This window comes from Sipha flava, unplaced genomic scaffold (assembly GCF_003268045.1).
Source record: "Sipha flava isolate LNK unplaced genomic scaffold, YSA_version1 268_pilon_pilon, whole genome shotgun sequence".
Lineage (NCBI taxonomy): Eukaryota > Metazoa > Arthropoda > Insecta > Hemiptera > Aphididae > Sipha > Sipha flava.
The window spans coordinates 573,661-587,470 of NW_020272932.1; the positions used below are offsets into that span (position 1 = coordinate 573,661).

Sequence of the window (13,810 nt, forward strand, 5' to 3'; positions counted from 1 at the left end):
AATCACAAAAATAACTAATTATTTAAGTAACATCACCCTCAATAAAATTATGAAAAATATAAATTAGTTAAACATATTTCATATCACCAAACTTCAACCAATTAAAAAATGTATTGTAGCTCCATACTTTTAAATTAAAAGATACAAGTATATTATTAATTTTAAATTGGTTTTTCCGTTTAATTATTATTAACGAACAACAGTTATTATTATTCGAAATGTATGTAAGTGGACGTGGCCCGTTTAAAACAAATAAATGAATAAACAATACTGATAATCGTGGTAAAAGATAGATGCATAGAAAATCGAAAGAAAACGTGCTCTAATATACAGTTTTATTGTTATAATAAGCGAACTCTTACAAATAATATGATAACAATCAAATAGCTTCAAATTCCTACAACGTATTGTTGTAGTATATTAGATATAGTTATTAGTTCATGTGTTTCGTAACACACATACACACACAAGTATATTTTAATGAATAGAATAAATAAATAATCATGTATCAACATATTTATAAGAATATTATAATACTATGTAGATAGTATTATCGTAGTATCGTATACATCATACACATTAGAGTAAATAAATATATTAATATACAGGCGGTTCAAACCACCTCCCCAAAAAAATGTAGGAAAATTATAAAATTTGTTTTTATATAGCAAAATTGGTTAGTTATTTAAGTATGAAAATGTAAAACCTAACCACCGCAAAAAAAAAAATATTTTTTTTTGTATGCGCCCGTTATTACAAATTAAAGTTATCAAGCAGGAATCAACTACTTGCAGCCAAACGATTCGTAAATTTCAAAACGAAAACTTAAAGTATACAAATTTTACTTTTTCGATTTTAAATAAAAAATGTTTTACAATTCAATAAGTACAAGTAACAGGTAAAAAAAAAAAAAAAACTGTTTTGAACCGTCAAAAGGTTGTATGTAAGTATATGTATTAAGGAGATATCATCACGTACGTTTACAAAAAGCCGAGGTAAACAATCGATAAATGTCTTTATTTTTGACTTTATATTAAAGTAATTTTAATCACGTCAAAACCTCTCTAAAACGGATATCGATTTTCAGTCACTCAATGGAGGACACAATATGTTCGAATCTCAGCTTTTTCAGCTTTTCAGAAGTTATTTTCCGTGGATTGTTTTCCCCCATATGGCCGTATTGTGAAATTACGCGGTCATTTTGCCGAATATATTACTATGCGGTCGTTGAGGAAAACGACCGACAAAAGGAAATGCACGATTCGACGGCAAGCGAACGCGAAAGACATTGGAACAGTCGCATGCAACATACAACTATTACGTTTAGGAACCGAATACCTAATAACAATTTCTCGTTGGCTACCAAACGTGAGATCAAAATAGAACGTTGGAAACGCGACCATCAATGTGCAACACGATTATGTAAAACAACGTATTAATGTGTATAGTATGTCTACAGCTTGTATTTTAGATCAGGTTAAAAAATAAAAGATAAAACTAACACGAAAAAAAAAAAGATGGAAAAACCACAAGTTTTCGGAGTCAACTCCTAAATCGCAGATAACAAGTAACAAATAAGTTTAAAATTAAAACAAAAATAATAATAATTTATACTACAAAAAAAAAAGGAAAAATAATAATAATAATAATAATAATAGTAATACAATAAATAAACGGTATTTATAATAAAAATAATAATAATAATCAATAATAGTCGTAAACGATCAGATTATATTTTGTCGCTGGATGTTGCCGTCACCCCATCGCAAAATGTAATCATTTTCATAACCGGTTCGTAGTCACCGGCCAGATAGAACAAATCGTTATTGTCGTAAATGGCGTCTAACCGTTCCGGATCTTTTTCCACGACCGTTTTGAACTCTTCGAAAGATACCACTTGACATCCGTTCATAATGCTTTGCACGTCGTTGATATCATTGTGGGGAGATTTGAACAAAGCGCCCTATGACACATTATTGATTATACATACGTATTGTAACCACCAAGTCATATGAACGGAACAACTAAACAAGTATCTGTAGTATACTCACGGGATACGGTAGATCACCGGTGAAGCCGCTAGCCGTCTCTTCGGGATGATAGAACCAGAACACTTTTACTTGCATCTTTTCCATGTTGGTTTCCCACATGCAATCGACTTTGCCGATGAACGGACGATCCGGCCGGCCGGACGACAGAAACACAGCACAGTCACCGATCTGTTGAAATCAAGAACGGTAGGTACACGAGATGTTATTAGCAACGCGCCATGTGTATAGAATGAACAAAAATAGTTATTGTACAACGTACACTTATAGTCTCGTCTCCTCGGCTGATGGACTTATAAAAAGTTTTCTTATTGCCACCGCGACCGGGTCTCTTATAACTGTCACCTGACCACTTCCATATCTGTTGGTCGGACAAAAATGCCGGCACATCACTGCTGTCTACTTCGCTAGAATCGTTCTAAATAATAATGCGAATATGTAGCATTTTTACATTTTCATTTTTATTTCTATTGTTAAAAATTTGAAACGAAAAATAATTATAAACTATAACTACATAATAAAATCATTTAAATAATATAAAGTGCCGATTATTATTTACAAAATTCCAACAACTTTATACGTGCAAACGATAAACATGTGCAAAATACGTACCGATTGTGTAACAACAAAATATACAGTCAAGACAAATAATTTTTTAATACTAATAATTAAAGGGATGATTAAATAAATAAATTAATGGAAGCCATGATTTTCTTTCTCTTTCTATCACACGCGCAATATAGGGATTTAGACGTTTTCTATTTCCAACGTACCAATTGATTTATTGATGCGATAAGGATTTTTAAAACTGAATTGAATTCATCATAAAGTCTTCTTTAGATCGACTTTCCCACTTTTTTGATTTTATCTCCCAAAATTTCACAAAATAGAATTAAACAAATTGGAAACATAAAAATTAATTTTTAGGTATGTTAAGTACAAAATTTAAAAAATTTAAAAAATTCGATCTAAAGAAGACTTTACGACGAATTCAAATCAGTTTTCAAAATTGTTGTCGCCTTAATAGATCGATGGGTGCGTTGGAAATAGATAACGTCTAAATCACTATATTACTCGTGTGATAGAAAGAGAAATAAAAGCATGGCTTTCAATCCCCTAAAGCTAAATTTTACTACGCAAAATAATATCCAAAAATATATACGCAACACGTGAATTTATTCGTCAATATTCAAATTAAAAAAAAAAAAAAAAATAAAACAAAAAATTTACACGAGAATTATACGATTCATGTTTATTACCTCTCTCGATTTGTCATCGTCGTCATCGTCAATTCTCACTTCTTCGGCTGGTGTTTGAGGAGACAGTGTCGGTGGTTCAGATACAGAGAGCTCCGGCTCGGAGTCTTTACGTTTCTTGTGCTTTTTGTGATGTTTCTTATGATGCTTATGTTTATGTTTGGTTCTCAGCTCGTCGTGACCGTGCTTGTGTTTTCTATGTTTGCGTTTTTTCTTCAGTCTTTTTCTTTCGTGATCGTTCTACAATAACACAGAATGGTCAACAATACTACTAGAATAAGCACATAGAACGGTAATGATGAGAAAACTCACATCGCAGGTAGTTATTAATTCTACGCTAGGTCGACTCGGGCTGACGGGTGTGCACTGTTGTTCAACGAGTTCGACCGTAGTAGAACTACTATCCCGTTCTGAAACAATCATAATAAACATAACATGTATTTAAATTCGATAGAAAAAAAATCAAACAAAAACATCGCTGTTCAAACTTAATCTCGATGTATCAAACACTAACCTTCAGTAGTTTGTTCCAGAGAGATTTCGGACTCCGAAGTTTGACTTCTATTCATTGGAAGTAACCTAACTGGAAACTTGTCTCTCCGGGTAAATAATACTTCGTCATCTAATAAGCTGTCTACACTGTCTAATGAAACATTTGAAAACTTCCTCTTCTTAGGAATCACCGCAGGCTTGTTGTCAGAAAAAGAAGACTACAACAAAAAAAATATATATATAGGTATTATATCATTAAAGACTATTCGATTGTTTTTAAAAAAAATATTTTAAAAAGCAGTTATATCAGATGAATGTTTAAAAATATGTTATTATTGATTATTACCTCAAATTGTACTTCGTTAAAGTACGAAATAGTGGAAAACGAAAAATAAATACACATCACTAGTGTAATCGACATTGGAAATGTATTAACTAATCATTCATTAAAGGTAATTATACCAAAAAGTTGGAAATAAAAATAAATGTGATCATATAAACAGCATATTTTGATCTATATAACTCTATAATAGTAAAAATATGGTTTAATCTAATGCACGTTTAAAAGTAAAAAAAAAAAAAATAGATAATTACAGTAAATTGTACAAGTATCAAATAATTATTACTAAATGTAATTTATATTTGAAGAAGCCAGTAAGACATAAAGTTCAAGTGTTTATTTCTTTATTGTTTCAGTTATATTATTAGTACACACATTTGAAAACAATGATAAATCATAGTATTAAAAAAACAACCACTTTGAGACAAGGTCAGTGTTAAGTCTTATATGTATTAAATGTATCTTATAAAAATAATAACTAAAATGTCAAATGTAGTCTTAACATATAGGTATCATTAGGATTTAATCTGAAAATGTTTAAGCAAAAAACAGTAAATAGTTCATACTAAGGATTCGATGTTTATTTATTTTAATGAATATATTAAATTATATAGAAGTTAATGTTTAATAACAAATTGAATAATTTATATTGTCAATAGTTGTACATTTTAGCTGGACAAAATTTAGCATTCATATCAAAGAATTTCTCAATATTTCTTTCATATCAGAAAAACTATTAAAAAAATTGAAATAAGATATATTCCAAATTTTTAATGTTATGAGATACTAAACAAGACTCTTAATGTAGATTTATGACAAGTTAAAATAATTAAGTTTCATTTCAAAAACATACCATGATCAAATTAAAACATTTTTTGCTTCATTTAGAATCTAAAAACAAAATATTCAATAACATTCTGAAAATTGTTATAGATAGAATTCAGAAATTCAAAAACAATAAATATTAAATATAAATTCAATCCACGCATGGGCATTGAATTAGTATTTTTAGATTCCAATAATACCAAACTGAAGTAAATAACTTTTTTATTTTTATTTTTTTATTTACAATTACTTTTATTTTTTTTTTCAAACTCATTTTGAAACATTTCCACTTTCTAGGCAACTACAGTTTTACAAATGCTTATACATAATCTAAATAAAAACATAGCACATTAACCAACATATTATGATACAAATACAGTTCATTTTTCTTACAGAAAAAAAGGGTGGTTTGAGTTCTTCAGCAACAATATTCCTCGTAAATTTTTAATATCTTTTAATTCAGCTAAATTAACAATTTTATTTTTGACTTCTTTAATTTTTAATTTTGTATTTTTTAAAATTTATTAATAGGTTTTTTTTACCGTATAATCTGGTCAATTTACTACATATTATTGGTTTACCGACAGTTAAATAACCAAGTATTTGCAAACGAAATTAAATAATTTTTTAAATTTTTATTTTACATTAATATACTATAGTACTAAATAAAAAATTATCATCACTTGATCACCAACATTTTTAATTTTATCAAAATGATCGCAATAATATTAAACAACTTGAAACCAGCAACATGAGCATCATCTTTGTTATACTTCGTAAAGTTTTTTTTTATTGTTTTGTACAATAAGATTTTAAATAGATTTGTTAATTTTTGATATGATAAAATTATAAAAATCACTTTATTCAATTTCACACAACTCATAATGTCAATCAAATGAAAATAATTATGTCATTAATGGTACAAAATGCACTCTAAACACTAACTCTCAATTTACTTCATTGGTGCAGTGTCTGACAATAGTAAAACTAATTATTGCAATTATCACACAATAATAATTAATTATATGACTTGTTGAAAAAATTTAATTGTGATTTGATAGTAACATTTAACTAATTTTTCACAGTTAAAAAACACAACTATGAACCATTACTCGTACGCCTACAGTCTATTAAAGTTTTTTTTATTAATTAAAACCACTTAAAATTCATATGTGATCTTTCTGTTATGGCCTTATCAATGTAAGTCCCTGCAAAAATTATACTTACATAATTTTATGATGATTTTAATATCTAAAGTTCATAAACTTATTTCTCTACAGTCAACAAATTCTGACTATTTAAATGCCAAATTCAGAATAAATAACAATATAAGATAAAATCAGAAATCTGTGTTAAAAATTGAAAACAAACTAAACTTAGTTATTTATTATCGAAAAATGTTGTTTATATTTATTTAATTTCTATATATTTATATATTATCTAGCTTGGATGTAGAAATATATTGGGTCATAGACTACACTTTTCATTTTTTTACCGATACTAGCTTTTCACTAGTATACTATTTAATTTGGAAATTTTTTTAATAATTTACTAATGGATAAATTACCAAAAGTTACATGAAATATAACAAAACACAACAAACAACATTGATTCTTAAATGCACTAGAATACTTGTTATATTTGTAAAGTGTATGGTAAAAGTCCAATCATGTTCACAATAACTCATTGATTAAAAAAAGTAAGTATAATAAAAATTAATTAATAAACCAATTAAAATATTAATTACTACACATATATTTATATATTTATTCGATAAAAATTTAAAAACAAAATTAGCACCAATTCGGTAATATCACTCAGTGAAATATATAATTACAATTAAATTATTCCCTATTTACCATTCTATGTAGTGCATCAGCAATTTGACGTTTTTTGCACACATATTTTGGTGAAGCTAATATATCATCTTCGTCTCTAATCTCATCATCTTCATCTTCTACATCCCAGTGTTTCATCTAAAAATACACCAGACAATTAAATTAATTAATAATAACAATTAAACATAATAAATTTGCAATATATATAATTCCCATACTAATATGTATAAATATAACTATAAATACTTTTCTAGTTTAATGCTATTAATATCAACCACTTATTTAGTATAGTCATAGTCCAGACATATTTCTATTCTGATTAAAAGGAATATCTTAATTCATAACTTACTTTAACTTCAGCTTTTAACTTAGGTTTAATTTTGTACTGGCCACTGGAAGACGTTTCTATTTTGTTGACTTTAATCGCTCCTACACTACTAATAAAGCCTGAAGACGAAGGAGCTTGTTTTTCCTTTTTATGATTTTGAGGAAAATTTTTCTTTTTGTTTTCATCAAACAGGTTTAATTGCTTCCTAGGACGTCCAACTTTACGTTTTTTCAATGGTGATCTAAATTCATCATCGCTAGTCTAAAAAACAATAAAATTATTAATATAAGTTCACAAAAATAAATAAATATATAAATTTCATACAATAGTTGATGATGTAGTGGAGCGTTTTTTTGCTATCTTCTTTTCAGGCAACTTTTCATCATCAGATGATTTTTGTACTTCTGACAATTTAGTCATTGATGATACAGGCGATAAGGTTGGTGGAGTATGTGTAGAAACTTTTCTAGGTGAAAAAGGACTCCATGGTTCCAACACAGGAGGCGAAAGATCCGAAGATGAGGAATTCGAAGTTTTATGCTTCATTATAGTGCTACATTCCAACTTCATTCGCTTTTCTTTAATGCCATGCCAGTTATTACTATTAATATTATCGCTATCAACAACTTTCAAAACTTTTTTTGGTCGACCAGGTCCACGTTTTACTTGACCAGATGATGATGAACTTGAGTCAGAGATTTTTCGCTTCAGTACTTTACCATCAGAATAATCAGTTAATTGTTGAGTTTTGTCCAATTTCGAGTAAATTTGTAATTTTTCTTTTGTCAAAATGTTATTTTCATTCTTGGTTAACAACAATTTTTTCTTGGTGTATACTTTTCTAGCGACATCATTAGTGTTTGTTACTTCTAGTGGTTTAGTACTTGGAGGAAACTGATGATTTTGAAGTTCTTCTAATATAAATTAAAATATATACATTTAAATTAGATAAATTATAAAATAATTCAATACAATATATTTACAGTTATTAAATCAAAATAACGATTTACAAATTTTATCACATCTATAAAAAATGGTTACCCACAGAAAAAAATTACCTATACTTATTATTGTTCTAGATGTTATTCATCCTTTAACGATATGGGTAACAGAAATATTTATGAAAATAAACTATCATAAACAATATACACCAACATAATACACAATGTCATATACATATTTTTTTCTTCAAAATATCCTTGATTATAAATTATAATATTATGTTTATATAATATATATGTTTATATGTTAATAGTAAAATAAGTATCTAATATAATAGTTATTTTTAAAAAAAAAAATATAAATATAAATATTTAATTTTAAATGTTAAATATTAAAAATGTATAATGTGAATACTATAGTGTTGATATGATTATTATACAGATTTTATATCAAGAGTGGCCATCAAGGAAAATTTATATTAAGTCACACATATAATGCCAAAGCTGTTTTTAATATCATCATAGAACTAAGTTGGTAAAAAACAAAAAAGATACAACTCATACCCAACCAGCATACAAAACATACCTGATGGATTATGATTGTTTGAAAAACTATTGTCGACATTGCTTAATTCAGAATTTTCACTGGATTTTTCAGTTTCCAAAAACTGTTCAGCCAACAAAAGCAAATCAATCTTATTCACACCTTTTTCTTCAGACTCCTCAATTGTGTTTGCATTAGTATCCACCATATGTGTATTTATAGACTCTTCCTTATGCATAACAATATCCTGATAACTGTTGTCCTGTTGTCTACTTGAGTTACGTTTTTCAAATTGTTCAATACTATTTAACAAAAGCTCCAGCCCAGTAATGTCTGGTGTAGCTGAGTTTTCAGCTATTGATAATACCACAGATTGCGTGGCTCCATCAGTCGAAGGTTGGCCATCGGCCATACAGTCTTGTACACTCTCAGTAAAATCGGTTTCTTTGTTCTCTTCAGTCATTGAGTGATATGTTTCATCTTCAGTTTGTAAGTCCGTTTGATTACTTGCATCATGGGATACAATTGCTTCAGTTTCTAAAGCCGGCTCTGGAGCACAATAATCTGGTTTTAAATCTTTTTCAGGTTTACTTACTGTAGTATTACAATAATCTAATGAAATTGATACATTTTCTTCTGTGTGACTTGAAATTGTACTCTTTTCAGTAATAGACTGTTGTACCAGTTTTGTTTGGACAGTCACAGACTCAGAGACTGTTTGTATATTATCATTGATATGATTCTGACAACCTGATTGCATTTGAGTTGCTATAGTAAGTCCCGGATGTGAAGGTTGCAGATGGCTGATCAATGGCTGAGCTACAATAGCAGACTGTTGTTGATTAAAAATAATCATTTGATTTTCAGGTGATGCCAACTGTAATAAGGGCTGTTGATGTGTAGTAGAGTCGGTTAGTTGATGGTGAGTATTTATGAGAGCTGGTGGATTAGAAGAATTTACTTGCTGAATCAAGTATGAACCTGAACATAAGCAAAATTAACAGATTAAATAAAAATAAGAAAAATCAATTTCAACAACAACAATAATAATAATAACCTGAACTAGCAATAGAAGTATACTGTGGATGGTGATTTATGATAGGTGAAATAGTCGCCATTTGTTGAGGTGGTTGTTGAATGAGAGTGTAACCTTGATTGGATTGATGGTTTTGTGTATCTGACTTACAATAATCAAAAGGCATAGTCATTAAACCTGCTCAACAGTAAAATACATTCAGTAATTAATTATTCATTGTTTATTTACGTTAGTAATAATTCAACTGTACAAACCAGTAATAGAATTTTGAGGCAATAAAAAAAATTGACCAGATTGATCTTGGACCAGTTGATACCCGACCGGTTGCTGCTGCATGGGCTGTTGTTCCAAAGCAGGAGCTTTACAACAACAAAATAGTTACTATAGGACACTTTAGTTGATCTATTGGCGTATACTTGAAAGCAATTCGATACAAATGAAATAACTTAAACTTAACAGAAAAAGAAGAGAGCGAGATATTTATTGAGTGCAAGAAAAATTACGTAAGATACAATACTCAATATCTACGATTATCTACCTCTTAGCGTGGTGTTTTGAAAACTCCACTGACTTCCAATAGTGTTTTGGGGAATGTTACAGCCTCCAGAAGCTGGCCATCGATTTATACCGGCCGTTGACCCAGTCGTCATGGAACAATCGTTATAGGACAACACTAATGGAAAAACTGAATTAATTTGCGTTAACATTTTAATAATTATATCAAATGTATATAACTTACTCATTGTCTGCATCGGTGTCTGATGAATGATCTCGGGCATCGACACCGTTGTTGTAGTGGTTTCTCGTTGCCTTTGAATCTCTGTACTAGATGTACTTTGAGTGTACCTCTGTCTGGCCACAGCAATACCCACAGGTATATTTCCACTAACGCCGGCTAAATTTAATGGTATTCATAAAATGATGTTTGGATATATGATTCATTTAAGAATAATTTAACAGTCTACTTTTGGTGGCAGTAGTTTGACTACATTGAACAGTGGAGTCTTTTTTCTTCAACACTAATCCCGGATTGTTCTGTGACGTAAACGTATACTTTGCAGCACCACCAGAGTCTTCATTTCTGGTAGTTATTATTGGAGTTGGAGCCACTATGAATAGAAAAACAAAATTTATTAATTAAAAAAAAAAAACTCCGATAATATGGTAAAATAATTGTTATTCATCATGCAGAAAACAGCAATTGTTAGAATGTAAAAACATTATTTACGTATTATTTTTCAATGGATAGAGCTAATGAACTATCAGGAACTAAATCCATCCGGTATTCATTGTGCTAGGAACTTCCGTGGTTAAATTTATGGAATTAAAAACAAAATCGAAATCCATCATAACCTAACCGTAATTATTTTCGCAATATACCTAATACAGTTTACTTTGAATAAACACTACCGTTAATTTATTACGAATTATGCAGATAAAAATAAAAACAGCTTACAATAATTATAGTAAACCTTTTTTAAAATACAACAAATTAGTAATTTGTGTTTTAATTTTTAATTTTCATAAAATTACATGATATCAGTTATGTGAGAATATTTTTATTATATAATTTCTAAACAAGACAAATTGTTTGTATCAAATAATGGTTTTTTTTTTTTTTTTACTAGTAAATATTGCAATTCAACAAAATAAAATATATATAAAAATTTCAACTCAATCCAATAAGTACTAATTTTATAAATTATTAACGTAAAAATATAATTTTCTTTGAACAATGGAAATTTAAAAATTAATTTCTAGGAAAATATAAATTTATACTTATTTATAAAACAATACAGGATGTTTCAAATAATAAACAGTATAACATAAAAAGTATTTAAGTATATGCCATGAACTATAAACATTATACACTATTACGTTTTATTGAATTTTAATAGCATTGGCTGATGGTTATTGTATTTTTTAAAAAGTGTCGGTGTGCCAAATCAATTTAAACATAATCCGCTTTCGTAAAATCTGTATTTTATTTGTATTATTTATAATTATTTTATACATATAAATAATGTGATTATATATTTAAACGAAAATGTAGGATTGTCATAAGCTGACAAGAATAATAATATTCTCAATACTTATATAATATCTATAAGTTAAAAATGTTATACTGCAATAAATTTATATTTTTAAACAACAACAAAACAGTGAATTATTTCATCGTTTTATATTGTTATAATTATCACAAAATTTCATATGTAACACATTTGTAAACAATGGAAGTGTATATAATATAAATAATAATGTTAAATTTCATTGCAATGCTGTCGATTATTCTATATGTACACGGTGTTGTCCGGAAATGTCATCTCTCGGCGAGAGCGATTGCATTATAATAAGCATGGCAGATATATACGTCTCAGATGACGTTATAATACTCTAATCACGAAATCATAAAAACCAAAGTGACTATATTTACATAATTAACATTACAAAAAACGAGACGAAAAGAAAGAATACGTTTATAGTGTAAAGGTATTTTTTCAGCCTACGGATCTTCAGTATAAATAAAAATAAAATCATAAAGCTCTGGCCGTTCTATTTAATGATAGTACTCCAACAAAAAAGTATTATTCTTTAAACAAAAAAAGCTATACAAACATTTTTTATAACGATAAACATGTAATGAAATAGCGAGTAAAGATAAGTTTTTTTTTTAAACAATAGATGTCATCAAAACATTATGGATATCGCGTTTCGTAATAATTGACAAGATTTAATAAAATATTTCTAATTCATACAAGCTTACCGGTATATAAACATGGTTTACTAATATAATATATAAATATATGCTTGCTTACCGATTGTCAATGGTTTACTAGTAATCAACGCATGACTCTTTCCGATTGGTCTTTTGCGTTTTTTCGTTTCTTGTTGCAACGATGATCCATCCACCGATCTATGGGGAGCGAGTTTTACTAGTTTTGGCATTTCTTTCACTGGAACATAAAAATACGATGACGTATTTGATTATATTTGTATACGATTATTGAAGCGGAAAATATTTGGTCACTCCGGTTATTTTATTCGGTAAATTATCAGATACGTTATTAAATCCAGTTACGAATATTATTAGTTATTTTATAAAACATAATATGAATCCCTGAAACTATGTTTTTACTTAAACATGGGAAAAAAAATATTCATATTGTAAGATTTAGTGTGGTGAAAATGGTCCAAAGGATATATCCTACAGTTAGCGGTTTTAATTTCGAAGAAGTGGTATTATTATTTGTAGTTGGTTATTATTATTTTGATAATACCCATTATCGACATTTGAAAGGAAAAAAAAGACTATTAAATCAAAATCGTTTTAAAATACGATAATTTATTGTGTTTAATAAAACAAGAAATGTATTAGTTATAAACATGACACGTTCAATTTTTATAAGGTATACTTTCACATTCTACACGTATATAGTATTATACTTTTTTTAAATTATTTTTATACACTTCGATTAAATTAAGAGTTTACAAAATATAATTAATATTCCTATAATTTAATTAAAAGTATTTCAAACATGTTAAATCATCTATAAAATTTATTTTATATTTTAATTTGGAAAAAATTTGAACTTTTATACATATTAATATTCTTTCTTTCTTTCTTTCTTTCTTTAGTTTTTACGGGTCCTTTAGGTCCATTGCCGCAACAACCACTTGCCTCCATCTATCTCTATCTTGAGCTAGTTCTTTTTCGTCGCCCACTCCCAATCTCGATGGATCTCCTGCAATCCTGACTTTCCACCGCTGTCTGGGTCGTCCTCTCGGCCTTCTTGTGTCCGGCTTCCAGTCCGTGGCCAGTTCTATAGGGCCTTCGGATCTCCACACATGTCCTTCACATCTCCACACATATTATTATTTATATAATACTTGTATAAACAAAATTATTGTTATTTCAAAATATTCTTATAAGCCGTAGTAAAACATTAATTTATCCTAGTCTATATTTTAAATAGAATTTACAACATTTTTCTGTTTATACAGATGATATATAATATTTTCTCATATATTTTTCTTGCGAAACCTAATGGATTTCTAATTTTTTATTCGAAACCAAAACGTGAATTCTTCAAAATGAATATTCTCTCACACATCATACACACACACACACACACACACACACACACACACACACACACACACA

At 28.4% G+C, this 13,810-nt stretch overlaps 1 protein-coding gene across 2 annotated transcripts in view; it reads right to left on the reverse strand.

Moving 5' to 3' along the window:
• Positions 1 to 1,658: 1,658 nt before the first annotated feature.
• Positions 1,659 to 13,810, reverse strand: part of LOC112685181 — a 53,100-nt gene continuing 40,948 nt past the window's right edge. For both annotated transcript variants that reach the window (XM_025556982.1, XM_025556983.1), the window contains 16 exons: positions 12,465 to 12,602; positions 10,614 to 10,757; positions 10,388 to 10,543; positions 10,187 to 10,321; positions 9,903 to 10,007; positions 9,670 to 9,825; positions 8,655 to 9,593; positions 7,452 to 8,041; positions 7,149 to 7,388; positions 6,821 to 6,937; positions 3,819 to 4,014; positions 3,617 to 3,714; positions 3,308 to 3,544; positions 2,311 to 2,466; positions 2,052 to 2,219; positions 1,659 to 1,963 (listed from right to left, as the gene is read on the reverse strand). In XM_025556982.1, coding sequence (XP_025412767.1) covers positions 1,730 to 1,963; positions 2,052 to 2,219; positions 2,311 to 2,466; positions 3,308 to 3,544; positions 3,617 to 3,714; positions 3,819 to 4,014; positions 6,821 to 6,937; positions 7,149 to 7,388; positions 7,452 to 8,041; positions 8,655 to 9,593; positions 9,670 to 9,825; positions 9,903 to 10,007; positions 10,187 to 10,321; positions 10,388 to 10,543; positions 10,614 to 10,757; positions 12,465 to 12,602 — 3,809 coding nt within the window. In that variant the 3' untranslated portion in view covers positions 1,659 to 1,729. The remainder of the gene's footprint in view (positions 1,964 to 2,051; positions 2,220 to 2,310; positions 2,467 to 3,307; positions 3,545 to 3,616; positions 3,715 to 3,818; positions 4,015 to 6,820; positions 6,938 to 7,148; positions 7,389 to 7,451; positions 8,042 to 8,654; positions 9,594 to 9,669; positions 9,826 to 9,902; positions 10,008 to 10,186; positions 10,322 to 10,387; positions 10,544 to 10,613; positions 10,758 to 12,464; positions 12,603 to 13,810) is intronic.